We start from the raw sequence: 18,670 nt of genomic DNA on the forward strand, positions 1-18,670 counted from the left end.
AAGAGTGCATGCGCAGAAAAGTGAAATGGCTTCAGTGAAGAACAGACCGAGAGTGAGATGCGAAAGTAACCCGAGTTCAATCTCTGGGATTGAATTAATACAAGAGTGATCAATTTCTTACAGTGGAAAGGAGAGGAGCATGTGGGTGACGCTAAGAGATATTCAGCTGTTAAGAGGTGATGAAGAGCATAAAGTGAATTCATGCTAACTCTTGAATGGAATAATGATATAATGGCAGCAAAGGAAAGGTGAAAACAAGAACACTGGCTGTTTATATTAAACATGGTGACCTAATCAGATTACGTCTGATAAACTAAATGTGAGAGTTAGTCAAGTAGAGCATGATGGAGCGTGATGTTAATCCTCATTGTCCAACCTCTTGAGACAACTGTGAGCCTTGCTGATGTCGATGCCTTGCCAGCTTCACTCACAGCTTCACAGGTATACTCTCCTTGATGTTTCTTCTTGATAACTTTGTCGATTACCAGTGTGTAAGAGTCATGGTCTTTGAAACATCTGAATTCTTTGCCAGATGTAATCATCTTTCCATTTAAAAGCCAATGAACTTTTTTAGCATATCTTACAGACACATAAAAAGATGCCTTGCAATGCTCCTCTACAACAACATCCTCAAGAAAACTTTCAAAAACTGGGTATGCTTCTCTATCTTTTTCTTCAGCTGTTGATTCGATGATCTCTTCCATCAGAAATTCCTTCATTTCCTCTTTTTGTATATGGACATCAACAGACTGTTCTGCTGGAACTGGTGCATAAGGCACATCAGTAGTGACACCTGCAGCAGCCACATCTCTTTCAAAGCCTTTTACTGTCACAGATGTGATTTCCTGCCTTTCAACTTGAACAGACTTTTGGATCTCCACTTTTGACTGAGTCGTTATCTGCATGCTTTTCCCTGACTCACGCACAACAGTACGATCTTGAGCTGTAACAGACTGGAAAGAAGCTTTGACTTCTGTCAGAGCAGCAGCCTGAGGATCAGGTTGTGTTAATGATGTTACATTTTCAGTTAATCGTACAGTCTTCACCACAGGTGTGAGCATTTCCTTTGAAACAGCTGTACTAATCTGTAATCTCTGGGGCCTATCTATTTCCATTGTGCCAGGCTGTTCAGAGGTAAGGACCTGCTGCTCATGGTACACTATTGAGTAGAAAGCAGCTTGAAGTTCACTCTTGAGGTCAGCAGTCTGGGGGTACTCACCCTCAAAAGCAAATGTTATTTCAAGTGGGGCACCTGTTGTTGAGATGAGATATGTGAACATTGTATATTTGGGCTCTTTTTGCACTCTGACCTCCTGTACTTCAACAACCTCTAACCTCTCTAAAACATCTGCCAAGATCAATGGCTGGTCACGGGCTACAGCAGACTCAAGCTTGTCTTTAAGCTGATGTCTAATGTTCAAGCTGTGTGACTTTGGTGCTGGAATTACAAAGGTAAGTTCTTTTGGAAGTGTTCGGCTTTCACTGGATTCTGACACTAAGAGAGCACCTTTGTGCTGTTTTGCAACAATAGCTGTAGTTGTCTCTGATTTCGTGATGTCCTGTGACTGCTCACCTGTCAAAATGCGCTTTTCTTCCATTAATACTGACTGTCGAACAGACTGTCCTTCCTGAATCTGAACAGCAAAATCTTGCTCTGCAGACTCAAGATTAACACTGGTCTCTGTCGAGATTTCCTTGTCCTCAATGTGTATGGATTCTAATGGTAGTCTGGGCTCAACCTCAGACTTGCACAAGAATTTCTCAATTACTTCTAACTTATCTGTATGTCCCTCCTCCATACCCTGCTGCTCTGTCACAGATGTAACACTCATAATGTTCCAACGGTCCTCTTTTTGTACTAGTGCACGCTGTTGTTTAACATCACTTGTAAAAGGAATTTCCTTAGGCAGCTGCATAGGTTCTGAAACTACCTGAAGCATACTCTGTGGCTTTGGCTCCTTTCTATGATCAGGCTTGACTCCTGTAACTGACACATCAAGATCTTTGTAATAATCTGCCATGAGCTGTCTTTTCTCCTCAGTTGTCACTGCATGTTTGCGAGATCGTTCCTGTCTCTGCACTGCCATCTGTTGGTCTGGCTTTTCAACTGAGAGCATCCCCTCTTTCAACAGTGATTGCTCTGGTTGAACAGATTGAAGATGCAAAGGGCTAAAGGCCTCTTTATGAGGCTGAATGGAAACTGTAGTCTCCTTAGAGGAGAACTGTGATAACTCCTCACAAGTAATAGCTCTCTGTTCATCTGTACACACTGAACGAAGAAGAGTTGGACTTTTTCGAGCATCTGCTTGTTCAGAACTTGGTTTCTCACAAGTGAATCTGCTCTCAGATGGAAGAATATCCTGATCTGTAATAACCTGCAGGTGCATAACCTTCTCCCCTTCCTTTTGTGAATGAAGTGACATGGCACTCTCTAAGCCTGGTATTTCATTTACTTTCTCAGCTTGGAGTTCACGCTTTTCTTCAGTTGTAAGAGCTGACTTTAAAATCTGATCTTTGGATGGACATGCCATCTCTTCTTCTGGTCTCTGTGTGGATAATATTTGCTCTTTTGATAACATGTGTTTTGTCTCACTAAGTGAAACATTTACAGCTTTTCTTGTTTCCTTTTTTAAGGATGGCTGTACGGCAGAATCTAAAGATGAAAAATCTGTTGAATGACCCTCAGCTATTTGTTGTTTCTCTGATGAAACAGCTGTATAAAGAATTTTAACACCCTCTTTAACTTGGTAGCTTTGTTCCAGCTGTGGCTTTGGAATAATCTGTGACTCTTCACGAAGAATTGGCAGCTTAGTTTCAATTTGGTGAGTACTAATGGGGTGTTTGGGCTCAGGAGTAGACTTTATCTTTGTTCCTACTCCACTAGACAAAGGCTCAGCTTTCACAATAGTTAAGGGGGTTACACTTTCTGAAATGGCAGACATTATTTTTGAGGGCTGTTCCCTCATCAACTCAAGCTCAGTAACCTCAGGGCTTGTAATACGATCACAGTGCTGTTCTGTGAAGCCTTGGCTTTCCTGAACAGCAGAAGGCATAGCAGCCATGTGGAGCTGTCTTAAAGGGGTCGCTACAGTTGGCTGAGGTGGTGTGGGAGCCACAGTCACCCTTTCTTGCAGTTCTTGGGACTGTAAAACAGCAGCTTGGTGAGTTACCTGCTCTCTGTACATTGCAGCAGCAGATATATCCAACTCTTGCAGGGTATCCACCTGCTCACTTGCTACAACTTGCCTATCCTCAGTGCCAATGGTATAAATCATTTGATGACCTGCCTGCAGACTGCTTCTGGCCTGTCCAGGCAAATTCACCGTGTACAAGCGGGATTCAGTAGCTTCTTCAGTCATGGATACTTTGTAGCTTTTTTGTTCCTGCTTAATTGTGTGTTCTTTGTGAGATACAGACACAGTTTTGCTGAAAACAGTTAAGTCAGCGCTGCAACTGGCCATTCCAAAGAGGTTAGATGCTTTGCATGTGTAGAGACCACTGTCTCTCTGTTGTACACCAGTCAAAATTAATTGGCCAGACCCATCTGAATTGCTCAGCACTGTGCAGGTCTTGCCAGGGTGAATCTTGTTACTCCCCCTAAACCACTGAACGTCTGGTGGTGGAGCCCCTGTCACTTTGTACTGAAATTTAGCCTCACTTCCTTCTGCGCATTGCACAGAACTGATTTGCATTGTGAAGCAAGGTGGTTGCCCTGGAATTTTGAACATTTGCTCAACCCAGCGCTCTGCTGGTGTTAAATCACTTACTTGTACGTGCAGAGTTGTCGAGCAGGTTGACTGTCCAAATTTGTTACTTGCAACACAAGTATACTCTCCTTCATTTTCTTTCTTGACCTGAGTAATAATTAAAGTGTAATCATCTCTTTCTTGAACAAACTTATAAACTGATGATGATGTAATAGTCTGTCCATTATGAAACCATTCTATCTTTGGTTTAGGAAAACCAGATACTGTGACAGTAAATCTAGCCGATTGTCCAACAGTGACAGCTGCAGGTGAAAGCTGTGTTAAAAAAATAGGCTTTTCTTTTGTCTTTTCCAAGGAACTAGAATATAGGCTTTGCTCTGGCTTGAGTTTAAGTGTTCCAGATTTTTCAGGTAATTGAAGGGTAGTACTGTAGGTTTCTTGTTCCTCTTCTTTAGTCCTCAGAGTCAAGCTAGAAATTTCTGTGTAAAAATATGAGGATAGAGTTTACCAGACATTCACAAAAGAGTGGAAAGAAGTTAATCAACAATAGCGTAAGAGGTTACATAAGGGTTCATACAAAGATGGAAAAGATACAATAAACAACTCACTCAAGCAAACTTTTACCACACCTTTATTTATAGAATCATATACACAACAATTAAAATAAAATTTCAAAATAATTTTCTTTAAAAATAGTCTTTCCACAACAGATTTATTCCTCTCACATTACTCAGTGAGCTCTCATCAGCTGAGTTTATGTTCTATGATCAAAACACATTCACAACTCTGTGGTCTGATGACCAAAAGCTCACAGCAAAATAAGTATTTTTGACTATTTACAGTTTTCAAAATGTTTGTTATGTAATGGTTAAAGGATGATCAATCTGTACAACAACACCTGCTTCAAAAGTACTTTGTTTTTCAAACAAAAAACAAAAAAGTATATAGCTTCTTACAGCTCAAACAACTGCCTTATAACAGAAGTTAGACTGCAGTTTCTTTCTTAAAGCTACATGACGGTTGAAATTACTTTACATAATATACGTCATGAAACATATTTTATATAAGTCCATTCCTAGGTAGATTTGAAGCTTAACTAAATAAATTTGGATTTGGATTATCTTGTCAGCCTAAGAATAATATTTTTTTCCCCAAACCCATTCAAAAACCAAAAAACAGGAAGAAAATCAGGAAAGTCTGCACTCATACAACCAAGTAAAAACAGAAAGATTTGTAAGTAAAGTAATAGCATCCCTGACACCTATTAAAATGGTGTTATGTCAGTTCTAGCTTGAAGTAACACCTCGTACAAGATGCTATTCTAAAATTTAAGGGTAGGTTTTATACACAATATAATGATCTAGCTCATCAAAATTCTAATTGATAATACTGGATTTTCATACAATGCACTTCAAGTTCAAAACTTTAAAAGTAACAGTAAATCTATATCACTGGTCAGCAAGCTCAGCTCAGTAATTATATATGTAGTATATTTAAGATTTACCATTTCACATATTCAAAAGATACACTAATTTGTATTTTCCTAGTATACTTTAGAAGACTTTCAATAAAGATGTTGTTTCAGTGTAACCTGCTTTGTTCTGAATAACACATTTGAATTCCCCTGCATCACTTTGAGCAACATTTGTAATAAGCAAATTGAAATGCCCTGAAGCTTTCTCCTGTATGATATATCTGGGGTTGGTAACTGGAGCACCGTCTTTGTACCACTGAGCGGTTGGGTTTGGTTTTCCACTCACTAAACACTGGAGCATTACAGGTGTTCCTACAGCTGCAGTAACATTTTGCAAGGGAATTATACATTTGGGGGGGGTTTCAATCACCTGAAAATGAAAACTACAAGTATTGGTTGATTTGCCTTTGAATTCTATTTTGTCATCCTTTGAAGGTTCAGCAAATACATCAAAGTTAATGCTGACATATTTCTCGCCTTGTTCGCTCATCTCATTGTCAGTGACAGCAACAAGTCTCACAGCCCTCTGAGACTCATCAGCCTCTGGCTGGAACTCAAATTCTAGCTCTATTTCTGACGCCTGTTCACCATCAAAAGACGAATTGCCAACAACCAAATCAAACTTCTGGGGCTGGACTTTTGCACTACCCAGAGACACAGCTGTCAGCTCTCGCCCTCTGGTCTTTCCTGAAAGCATTTGAGGATTCAACACAAGAAGAGATGCCCTACAAAGTGTTTCACCAACTATATTGATGGCCCGGCAGGTGTATATGCCACTGTCTTGAGTACTGACTTTGAGAATCTTAAGGAAATGGTTGTCACCATCTGATGAGTGGATGTACTTAGTTTTATCATGTGGAATTTTTGTATTTCCTTTGAACCATGACACTATAGGTGAAGGTATTCCCATTAATGAGCACTCAAACATTACAGTTGTGTTCTCAGGAGTCTCCATATCACAGATTGGATTAATGAAACGAGGTGGCATTTCTGTAACTTCAAAGGCTATTTTTAAATCATCATTCTCCTGTGTTATGAAATCTACAGCACCTTCCTCATACACGCTTGGAAGAACATCAAGGGAGATAATCATACTTTTATTGTCTGGTGTGTATTCGGGAATGGTGACAATTTTAACCTGTTTCTCAAATTCTTTCACCTCATTCTCATCCAGCTCAACTTCCAATAATATCTCCTGAGGGGAAGGAGACCTTGATGGATCCTCATCCTCCTCAACATCAAATTCAATCACATGCTGATGAGTAACTGCAGGAGGTGCAGGCATTAGCCTGGCATCTTGGGATACAACCACAACTAAAGCAACACTTTTTGCCTCACCAACATAATTAACTGCCTCACAAATGTACTCCCCTTGATCCGCTTTTGTGACATTTTGAATTTCCAGAATGATATTGTCGCCATCTCTCTCTATTTTAATCCTCTCACTAGCTTCAAGTTGGGTTTTGTTTCTGAACCATTTCACCTCTGGAGATGGCAATCCAAACACTTCTGCATAAAACTGCAAAGTGTCACCTTCAAAAATTTTTCTTTTGGTCAGAGGTTTAAGAAAGGCTGGAGGGATCCCTTGAACTTTTTCCTGAAGTGTCCCTAGACCTAGTGAGGTTCGCCCTTCTGGAAGAATCATTCTTTCATCAATTGTAAAAACAGGGGGAGTTGTTTCGATACCCTCATCATCAGGAGTCTTAAGGAATTTGGCAGGGGAAATTAATTCGTCACTTGAACCTGTAGAGGGTCTTCCAAACTCTTGGGCAGAGAATGGATACTCAGGGGGTGTAATGAAGCCTCCTGGAGTTGCAGTAGAAGTGTGGAAAGATTCAGGTGATTTTGGAAATTGAGAAATTTCAGTAGATGAAGCTGGGGTGTAAAACCGCTCGATGTCAGCGATTTCCTCACTGAATGTACTACCCATCTCAATAGACATTTCTGATTCAGGTGACAGCGGCCTTCCCCATTCAGCAGGTGGGTTATAGTAGTCATAAACAGCACTGAAGGTCACCTCTTCTTCTTCAAGTTTAGTTATACCAGCAGCACCAAGCCTGTCAGCTGTCTTTAGTGCATCATGTTCTGTCTGAGCACTTGCTGGCTGCTGTGGACTCTCTGAGATAACAGAGTCCGTTACAGAGAGTGTCTGGTCTTTGTCACTTTTGGGCATTACCTGGACAGGTTTTGATCTTTCTCCATCTTCCTCTGACACATTCTTGTTTTTTGTAAGAACTCCACCATGTTGTCTGACCTCAGTTTCAGTACTTTTTTGCCGAGTGCTGATGACGGTTGGCTCCTTATCTAATAAATCTGCTTCCTGAGCAGAGCCTGTAGTCAAAGTCTCTGGGATCATAGGTATTTCTTTCTTCAATATCAGAACATCACTACCTGAAGATCGAACCTCTTCAAGTAGAACTTGTTCAAGATGAGGACTTCTCTGCCTCACAGAGAGACCTTCATCACGCTGCTCTTTTCTTTCTTCTACCATACTCTCAGCATCTGCTGAACAAGTTCTCTCAAAACCAACTGGCAAATTCAATGTTTTGGGTAATTCTGCCTGTGTGCTAACTTGTGCAGCTGAATGGTGCATGCTAGGCCCATGTGAAAGGAAATCAACATTTTGCAAGTTGCTGGATATTCCCTCAATATCTTGCTCACTATCTAGGGTAGTAACTGAGGGAGAGGACTTGCCCCCAGTGAAAATAGGATCTGTGATCACATCTTTCATATGAACTGCTTTGGAGTCCACTGAAATGTCATCATGTACACCTTTCTTCAGACCCTCTTCATATTGCTGAGGATCAACTGCAACTTCAGGAATATCTTCCACTGGGAAATAGGACTCAGCTGATTCTCTTTTTGTGTCCACAGACTCAGCTACAGAAGAAACAGGTGATTCAAATGCCTGTTTTAATTTTGATACTTTAATTTCTGCTCCAGATGATTGCAGACCACATCCTGTTAGGACAGGTATTTCTTCTGAGACATTTGGTTTTGTGTGTCTGGTTTTGGGTGCTCCTTCATCAAGGCTAAAACTTTCAGTTTTGCTGGAATTTACTCGATCCATAGCAAGGGGTGAGATACCCTCAGCTTTCATAGGCGTTCCAACTTCAATCCCTTCACCCCCAAATGTGGTCATTTTAGAATCTACAACTGTCTCTCTGTGTTTGATGGTGATTGATGAAGCACCATAATCACCTAGATCCAAAACACCCCTCTCACTGTCTAACATCATTTCCTTGGAAAACTTGGTGGGGCTTACTGAGGCTTTTGGTTTAACTGTTGGTGTTACCTCAGGACACATACTATAAGATCTCATCTGATCACTCATATCTGACATAGCAATTGATGAAAATCCAGAATCCAATGCTGTGGACTCAAAGAAAACATCAGCGACACTTTCAATTTGTCCAAATTTGTTAGTGGCAGTACAGCTGTACATTCCAGCATCAACATAAGAGAAATTCTCAATGTATAATCTGCAACTTTTCTCTTGCTGCTCACATCTATACTTGCCAGTGTTCAGATCAAGGCAAACGTTATCATGGCACCATGTGACACGAGGAGTTGGTTCACCAGCAATAATACATTCAAGCATGGCAGTTTGACCCTCAGAAAAGCTACTGTTCTCTAATTCTGTAATGACACGTGGTGCCTCACCCACATCATCAAAAGAAAATGTGAATTTGTGCTTCACAGTCTGAGAAATGCTCTCATCACTTGGAGATTCAGGGGCTTTCTCAACAGGCTCAAAAGTGTCCCTAGATTCTTCTGCTGTTTCAGGCACTGGTGTAGGAGCAGTTATTCTGATCTCTACAGGCGATGAGCCAATAGAAGAGTCTGAGGCACGTGGAATGTGTATAACAGCCTGGGGCACTTGCAAAGTGTGTTTACCCTTTAAGCTAGGGTCCATGAATGATTGAAGCTCTTCCTCCACCATTTGCTCCTCAGCATACTCTGACTCACATGTCACACTGACCTCCTGTGGAGTTGTAGGCCAGGCCTTAGGCTGATCACTTTCAATTATTTGAAGTGTGCAAAACGAACTTGCTTTTCCATGTTTATTTACAATAACACAAGCAAATGTACCCTGGTGGTCAGTGGTGGGATAGTAAATAGTTAAGGTTGACACATTCATTTTGGTGCGAACCTCAAAATCTGGATCTCGTATAATTGGTTCTTTATCTTTGAACCAAGACACAGATGGCTGAGGATCTCCCTTGAACTCACACTTCAGTTCAGTCATTTCTCCTTTTCTGACTTTAACATTTGGCTGCAATTCCACCACAAATACAGGTGCACTAGGTTTTAGAATGCTTTTAGCAGCAGAACTTTCCACAGTTGAGGAAATTTCTTGTGAACACACCTCCGTCATTTCAGGCTTTTCTCCAACTGGTTGGTAAGATGCACCGCCAAAAGAGAATCCAGTGCTGAGTTCATCTTTATCATGTGAGGGTTGCACAGACATTTTGGAAAACTGATGCTTTTGCAGTGATAGTGGTTCATCTATGATCCCCAAATTCACATTATCTTCTTTAACAGAGGTTTGTGGTTGTTCTGCCAAAGCCCAGTTTGACTCCAACTCAACAGTTTCTTCTTGTTCTGTTAGAGCATCCTGCTGCCATTTTATGATGCGCTGTGCAAGAGCTTCCTCTTCACTTACAAAATAATCACTTCCAGTTTGCAACTTCTCACTATCTTCATGAGTTATACATTTTTGGTGCATCTCCAATCCTGGACTTTCTCTTTGGTAAACCTGGGAAGAGACTCCAGAGACATCACCAAAGAACTTTTCTTTAGCTGTTCTCTTTGGTGATGACATAATCTTTTCAGCTGGCTGGGAATCTTTAAATGGTGCTGCTTTCATGGAGCATTCCACAACAACTTTACTCTTCTCAGCAGGTTTTCTGCTCACATATGGCAAAGACTCTGTAAAAGCCCAATCAGATTCTATTTCGACAGCTTTTTCTTGCTCACTCAGTACATCCTGTTGCCATTTTAATATTCGTTCAGTCAAGGCCTCCTCTTCACTTACTAAGTGCTTTGTCTCACTCTTTAACTCGTTGATTCTCTCCTGGGATAAATGTAACTCCCCGTGTGTTAAGCGCTCAGCTGAATGCTTCTCTTTTGCAGAGGACTGAGAGAGCTTTTTAAAATACGGATCTTCTGGGATTGTTTCTTTTGACGATTCCTCTTCACCAATCTCACCACCAGAACTTTGAAAATATGGACTTTTTTCCTTGGACCAATTGGGTATAACATTGATTTTCTCCTGAGATAAATGTAACTCCCTGTGTGTTAAGTGCTCAGCTGAATGCTTCTCTTTTGCAGAGGACCTAAAGAGCTTTTTAAAATACGGATCTTCTGGGATTGTTTCTTTTGACGATTCTTCTTCACAAATCTCACCACCAGAACTTTGAAAATATGGACTTTTTTCCTTGGACCATTTGGGTATAACATTGATTTTCTCCTGAGATAAATGTAACTCACCGTGTGTTACACGCTCAGCTGAATGCTTTTCTTTTGCAGAGGACCTAGAGAGCTCTTTAAAATACGGATCTTCTGGGAGTGTTTCTTTTGATGATTCTTCTTCACAAATCTCACCACCAGAACTTTGAAAATATAGGCTTTTTTCCTTAGACCATTTGGGTATAACAGCCTCTGCTTGATCAGCTTGTACATCTTGTTGCCATTTTCTGATGCGTTGGGTTAAAAATTGGTCTTCGCTTTCTAACAACTCACTTTCCAGGTTCTTCTCGAGAATGTTCTCTACAGACATGGCTCTTTGTTCCAACTGTGCAACCACAACCTTCCTGCCATCATCCTCTCTGATATCTTCACTGAGGAATTTTTCTTTCATTGATTTCACTGTTTGACTTCTTGGAGGTTCCATACCTTTGTCTTCATGAAGTGTTTCAACCTCTTTTGCAGCACTAACTTCTTCAGAGGATTGCCCTGTCTCAAGCCACTCTAACACAAAAGGTTCTTTAGCCTTGACTTGTGCTTCTTCATGCCATTGTCTTGTGCTAGCTTCATCCGTCAAGACTTCATAGGTCTCATCACTTTGAGAGTCTCCTTTGGGTATTACTTTTTCATCCTTGTGTGTCTCACCCACTGCTACATCACTGTCCGTTTTTAAACTTTTAAAGTCCTCTAATGGCAGCTCTCCCCTCATCATTTGTATTGCCCTTGATCTGGACTGAGGTTCAAAGGAATGCCTTACACGTGGCATAGTAGACTCTGAGGCCTGTGCACCAATTCCAGTAATTCTTTCCAGTCGACTCTGAAATTCTGCTGAACTTTTTCTTAAACCACTTTCATTCAGATCACTTGGCCGACCAACATGCTGCAGTTCAGGTAAGGTGGCAGGTTTCACCCGTAGCCTTTCACCATAATCTGCATAGCTAGGTTCACTTGCAACTGATTCAAGATCAAATTCTGATGACGACATTGTCGAAATAGAGAGTCTCTTTTTCTTTTTAACAGCTTTTTGTAATAGACTGAGTTTTGCTTTAACCTCTCCATGAAGGCTCTCTGTGTCACTGAATCTATCACTATATCTATCACTACAGCGATCACTGAAGCGATCGCTGAAACGATCACTGAATCTGTCACTGTGCCTATCATGGCCGAGATAACGATCACAGTATATGTCACTGTAGCGATCATTGAACCGCTCGTGCCTCTCAAACATAGGGGCAGGTGAACGTGCACGTTCAGACGCTGTTTCAAGAACGTCTTTTTCCGGCACTCGCGATGGAGATGAGGTTCTAAAGTACACGGAGCGGTACAGAGCATTTTTTGATCTCATTCGACCTATTGGTTGTCCTTTGTTCATTTTATCAAATGGTGAGCCTACGCATCTGAGGTCCACCCTAAACTTTCTGTCCTTTCTCTGCTCAACCAAAGAATCTAAACTTGCATGAGTTTTAGCAGATCTTCTCACAAAGCTCAAATAATTTGCATCTTGCTCCTCCCGTAGTGATACCAGAAGAGATGCTGTGGATTCTGCAGATCCCTCTGTATTAATAGCCATTATTTTGTAACTTCCTGAGTCTCTCTCTCTAATGTCATTAATTGTTAAACTTGTTGAGTGCATATGCATCGTACTCTCTGTATGAATTTTACGACGGTGCTCCTTTTGTATCTGCCTGTTATTATGAAACCATAATATTGTGGGGGGTGGACAAGCTACTAGTTTGCATCTAAAAGCAGCAGTTTCACCCTCCAGAACAGACTGAAATTTTAATTTCTTTGTGAAAGATGGCTTAATATTTTCACTCCACGAGGTAACAGATGATGTTCTACTAGAACAACGGTTAGCAGATACAAGACCATGGTCTAAACATTCTTCAGTGTCTGAGAAGGCGCCACGAAACTGTGCTCCTTTTCCCAGATATTCTTCTCCTTCATTAAAAAACAATTCTGTAAAAGAAGGGAAACACATTTCAACAAACGGCACGTTGGAAAAAGAGTGAAAATGAAAAAGTATTTGATATGGAATATTAATGTAAATATTAAACACATGCAACAAGTCACAAAGCCATAAAAAAACAATGTCACTCACCATATTTGTTCGAATAAACGCAAGACTTGATTCTTTATTAAAGATTCTGACACGAAAAATGGCTTGATGTTTTGTTCCTCCTTCTGTGGACATTTCTTCAAAGCGTAAATTTCTTTGAAAGCATAAATATATCCAAATAATACTGATCTGTTTGGAAAATGAACCCTTGATTTAAATTTACTTGTGTGTGTACTCTACAATATTCCTTACCTGACTTGCAGAAAGATGAATAAACGCCCTTTCTAACCCTTAGTTTGGGGAAAATTGTTCATACATTTAAGAGAAACATCCCTCTCCATGATGAAAAAGACATTAAATCATCAAATCAGATGTAAATTTGTATGAGAAGGCGTTTATTCGAACTAATATAGTTTACATATATAACCATGTTATTTAAAAAGCAAACAACATTAATCACATACCGCTCTCTGCAAGCCAGTCTAAGAAATATTTGCAGGAAGTTCCAGATGCAATAAACATAAGAAGCAATTAAAAGATGTGGGTATTTCCATATCTTTTAAAGAATTACTTCATGTGGTCTGGAAACTCAAAAATACATATCCTGCTTGTCTCATTTCATAAATTGTCTATAAACATTTAACATGCTTGTACAAGTAACGAGATGCAAGACCCCAGTTTGGCATAAAAAAGGCAAGCATTTTCTTTCAGTCAAATTGCTTGCTAAATACAAACACTGAAAGGTCATCCCAAAACAAGTTTTCCTCATCAAAAGGATTCAATTGCTCGCATGCAAAATCAGTCATCATCTACGAGTATGCTCTCTAGTCACATTCAATACAATTTTAAAAGGTGTGGTATATCCACCATTGGAAAAATATTTACATAAATTAATCCTACCTTTGACTTCTTCTTCAATTTTAGCTTCAATCTCTTCCCGAACTTTTCTAACTGTAAAAGTGCAAACAGAAGCATTGATTACTAACAGCACAAAGTATGAACTTCCCCGACCATGGGGAAAAGGAATGCCCTCAATCAAATCAACAATCTAGCAACAGATGTCACTGACATCTAAACAGAACAATTACCCTGTCTACGTTGGTCCTTTAGTCTGCACAACAGCATGGTGTAGACAGAGAGTGACCTTTCTCTGTATGATCCACATAGCACTATTGACAAGATATTCTTTCATGCTACTTTCCTCAGCTAACTACAGGAAAGCCACAGTGTCCAGTCTGAGCTTTTGCCTCTATGACGGGAAAAGGCTACAGGAGAATCTTAGGAGTTACAGGAACTATTTCGCACCTGTTGAATCCAAAAACCACCCAAATAGAGATAGGATGTGATTAAAATAGGCAAATTTAAAAATACACCTATGGAGTTGAAGAGGGGTTAAAATTAAACTGGATTTATATTCACTTTTCACCCTGAAATGTGCAGATGGTGGCTTTCAATAAGTTTACTTGTGACTGTACAGCAGTAAATGTGTTTTTCTGGTTGGACAGCATATATCTTCAGAACACATACTGCCACCTCTGTGCCTCTCACCTCCATTCCCTGTTTCCTCACAACTTCAGAGAAGAGCAAGGATTCAGAGCACAAGACGACATGCTGAAAAAACTGAACTATTCTGAACACTGAGGTACGATTTAGTTATAAAATGTCAATAATGGCTACACAAAATGTGATGCCACTCAGGTCAAGGCTAAAGTATCCATTTGTCAATTCATTCAATTACAAAAAAATCTAGGATAACTCTGTGTTTACAGGTCACATTGCTGAAAGAGGGCAACAGATCCTAGTATCTGTTGGTATTTGAAAGTTTCCGGATATCAGTAGAGGGTTTCATATTCTCTTTTTTCAAAGCATGTCACCTGAGAAGCTCTGTCAGAATGGAGGGGAATCTGGGAAGGAGTTGGATGGATATTGCCAAAGTTATCAGACAAAGACCACTATCTAAATAAACACTCACTGGTGAGGCAGAGCAACTTAATGTCACAAATTATATAGAAACAACTACATGACAAAATTCAGTCAAAACTTAATTAAAAAAAACAGCTGACTGTGGTCATCCTGTTTCTACCCACAAGGATGTAGCATTTCAGTTACACAGCAAATCTATAGCATTAAGTACATGACTTTATTCGACACATAACATGTGGACCTGAAAATGGTCTCTGGCACATTTTGCAATGTGGTTTGCGGTATCAAGTCTTTTAGTTTGAATATTACACTAAACAAAACAGATTTCCCAGAACATGACAAGTTCTGATTATCTATGTTTATCATAGTTTGGACTGTGCGACATAGAGCAATATGTCAGACATTGTGGCATCCTTTCCCAAAGCACAAGACCGCTACACAACATAGGACATAAAGTATAAAGAATGTTTATGAGAAGTTTAGAGAGTGTGGATAAACTTTAAAAAAAGTATTTGAGGAGATATAATGAGAGCTGGAATGAAAGAAAAGGGATGGATCACACTTCACAAACTTTAATTACTGATGATGTGCTCAAAAAAGATAACACCAATTAGATCTGAGAAAAGTGAAATGTTAAGCTGTGTGATGTTAGTAGAAGAGAATGTAGAAAGGTTTCTCAAGGGGAAAAGAGTACAAACATGAGCGGCTCGGATAGGAAAATCGAGTGAAAGGGCAATTAATTATGGTGTGTTACTTAAAAACTCGAGAGCTTATTTCAGCGTCTCAATTTACCTTCTTTGGTTACTGCAAGAGTAGCTGTACAAACCGCCTCTCCAGCAATATTGGTTGCTTTGCAAGTGTACTGTCCAGCATGCTCAGAAAAAGCATCAACAATGATCAGTGTGGCAGTGTTTGTTGTCTCATCAAAATGAAAGACAACATTTTTGGTTGGCTTAATAGGCTGCTGATCATGGAACCAGCTGACCTCTGGCTTTGGCATACCGGACACACAAGCATGAAATCTGGCTACTTCCCCATGAGGCACAACACAGCTCACAATTGGCTGAATGAAAGTGGGTTTTTGACCAATTGGCTCCTTCTTAAGAGACTTAATGCTCGTCAAACTTGATGAGACATGCCACTGAGGCCTGGATGTACTCTCCGTAATTTGTTTTTCCCCTGCAAGGAATTATTCCACGGCTCAGTCATTCAAACGTAATAATTATTAGGGATTAAGATTGTATACATCTTCAAGAGAAAAAACAATGCGCATGGCAAAATTTACATCATTTAAATAGAAAGTCATGTAATCGGAAAAACAACTGATGCCATCATGAGCTTGTGAAGTGTGTCCATTTAATACGTATAGTCAATTTACCATATCTGATCAAAGCAAACAAATGTACAATCAATCCCGACATGCACAATATAAAATTGCATGTCAGAAAGACAGGATATACCACATGCAATACTATGCTGTTAAAACTCACCAGCAAGTGTCAGTGTTGCGGAGCAAGAGACCATTCCTGCAGAGTTACGGGCAACACAAGTGTACTCTCCCTCATCCTCTGGGTAAGCCCTGACAATCTCCAGCTGGCAAGTGTCATCGAACTGGGACATTCTGAAGAAGTCAGACTGTTTGATCTCCTTGTCTTTGCAGTACCAAGTGATTGTCAAATCTATTCAAGGAAAAAACAGAACAATGCTTCGTACTCCCTTGTCTGTATTTTGGGCGTTTATGTCTTTAGTTAGGCATATAAAACATAAGGCATAAAGTATACCTTCTCCAGAGACACGACACTGGAACCTGGCGGATTCCCCTTCATCGGCAGAAGTGTTATAAATGGGAGATACAATCACAGGAGGAGAGAGGGGTGCTCCAGTATCAGGAGAGACCACTTCTGGAACTAGGACATAGAAAAGGTCTTGAGCATATTTTGCTGAACTTTTGAAATGTACTTTCACCAAAAATACTTTTCATTCTCTTCTCTCTACCTTCCACATGGAGTGAAGCAGAGCTGGTGGCCTGACCATAGTCATTCTTTGCCTCACAGTTGTACACAGCTGCATCCTCGGGGAAGACCTCAATTAGTAGCAGTGTGTACTCATTTCCCTCGTGCAGGAACTTGCACTTGAAACCAGGAGACAGAGCCTGAGAGTTCTTGTACCAGGACACATGGGGCTGAGGAATTCCTGTCACCTCGACAGAGAAGCGGGCAGGTTTGCCTGCCTCCACAGACAGGGGCTGCATGTGTCTGATGATCTGAGGTGGCTCAGGAACTGCAAGACAAAACATGACATGTAAGATCCACAGGAATACGACAGCAGAGAAATTAATAATGTCAAGAGTCAATATACAAAAAATCATGTACACTCATATGATCTCGACAATGGGGAAACACAAGGGCAAAAGCTCAAAATGAAAGAGTTTCAGTAGAAAGTGAAAATTCAGTGCTTACTGTTGACATGTAGCGTCACCATACTTCTGTTCTTGCCAGCTATGAAAGTGTATTCCCCAGCATCACTTCTGTAAGTTTCAGTGATTGTCAAGCGATGAATTTTTCTAATGGCCACATAGTTGAATCTTTCCTCAAGGGAAAACTGGATCTCAACTCCGTTCCTCAGCCAGCGACCTTCAATGTCATCCTCGCCGACCTCAAACTCAAATGTAGCTCTCTGTTTTTCAACCACCTAAAGAACAACAATTTTAATATCAGTTTCTAATTCAAACAGTGTCACTGTGCAAATTACATACTGATGTACAATCATTGTGAAAGGAGAGATATTTACAGTGATATGTCTTTCAGCAGGCTCAGAGATCCGGACATCTTTGCCCTCAACTGTGAGTTGAGCCTTGGAGACACTTGCACCAGCAACTACAGAATACTCTCCAGCATCAGACATGCGAACAGTCTGGATCATCAGGCGCTGCAGATATTTCTCTGTAGTGACTTTGAACCTAATAAATAGTGAATTGAAATTTGAAACATTAAATTTACAGAGAAAGGAAAAGCAAGTGCTTCAGAGGTCTGATGGGCTTGGATTATCAACATGGTATAATGCTATCGTATTAATGTTAACAACAACAAAACGGCTGTCATTTATTCTGATAAGCTGGTGAACAATGAAAGCAATAACATTAGTAAATCTTACAAGATAAGTCTTACAACATTGCCTTCATGTTGTCTTTGCTTCACTGCAATATTGCTTAAAGTTTATTAAACAGCTCTAAAATATTTACAGCTCTTAGAGAGATTAGGTCTCCCCACAATTAAGGATTATCTTGATCGACAAAAATGGCCTGGTTTCCAACTAAAAGTCAATTAATTGTCCCTCCCCCTTGGTAAGGCTGATAACAAAATAACTAAAATTACATGATAGATCTCAAACTTAGTTTGCACCTTAAAAGGAACCTTCAATTTCACTTTATATGTTTTGAAGAAGTTTTTAGTACATTTCTTACTTTTCATTCAATTCAGTTATTAACACAGAGAACAAAACATTGCACAGGCTGCCACTACACAATAACCTACAATTTGAATAAAAAAGTGAGCATCTTATTGACACTTTTGGGAGAGGACAACAACTGGTCTTGCTGACAATATAGCCTGCTTTAGAAGTGTGCCTCCATGTAGGTTAGTTAAGAACGACATTAAGCATAGGCGGAACCAATTTAGCATGAAAATGCCTCACACACTTATGCTTTTAATGTAATCTAAGAGACGTACTCACAGATAGAGAAAAATGATATTGTCTGAAAACTGTATATTCTATACGTAGAAAGATTTATAGACTTAGATTAATTAAAAAAAAAATTACCTTTCAGATATTTCCAGCTCTTGTCCATCTTTCATCCAAGTCACCTGGACATTGGGCTCAGACAGTTCACATTCAAATATTGCCTTCTTCTTCTCAGTTACTTTGATGTCCTTAATATGCTTTGTAAACTCAATGACACGAGCTGGAATAGTGAAAAATATTTATTTCAAATTATATGAAGTTCAAGAAATCAGGATGATTTCAAATTATTTCAAATCC

The 18,670-nt window shown here is 39.9% G+C and overlaps 1 protein-coding gene across 1 annotated transcript in view; it reads right to left on the minus strand.

Moving 5' to 3' along the window:
• Positions 1-18,670, minus strand: part of ttn.2 (titin, tandem duplicate 2) — a 162,249-nt gene that overhangs the window by 123,776 nt on the left and 19,803 nt on the right. The window contains exons 33-40 of the mRNA XM_030787650.1: positions 18,452-18,593; positions 17,423-17,591; positions 17,092-17,323; positions 16,628-16,912; positions 16,414-16,539; positions 16,123-16,311; positions 13,610-13,660; positions 377-4,186 (exon numbers count right to left, since the gene is read on the minus strand). Of these exons, the coding sequence (XP_030643510.1) occupies positions 377-4,186; positions 13,610-13,660; positions 16,123-16,311; positions 16,414-16,539; positions 16,628-16,912; positions 17,092-17,323; positions 17,423-17,591; positions 18,452-18,593 (5,004 nt within the window). The remainder of the gene's footprint in view (positions 1-376; positions 4,187-13,609; positions 13,661-16,122; positions 16,312-16,413; positions 16,540-16,627; positions 16,913-17,091; positions 17,324-17,422; positions 17,592-18,451; positions 18,594-18,670) is intronic.

This window comes from Chanos chanos, chromosome 10 (genome assembly GCF_902362185.1).
Source record: "Chanos chanos chromosome 10, fChaCha1.1, whole genome shotgun sequence".
In the NCBI taxonomy this organism is placed as follows: Eukaryota; Metazoa; Chordata; class Actinopteri; order Gonorynchiformes; family Chanidae; genus Chanos; species Chanos chanos.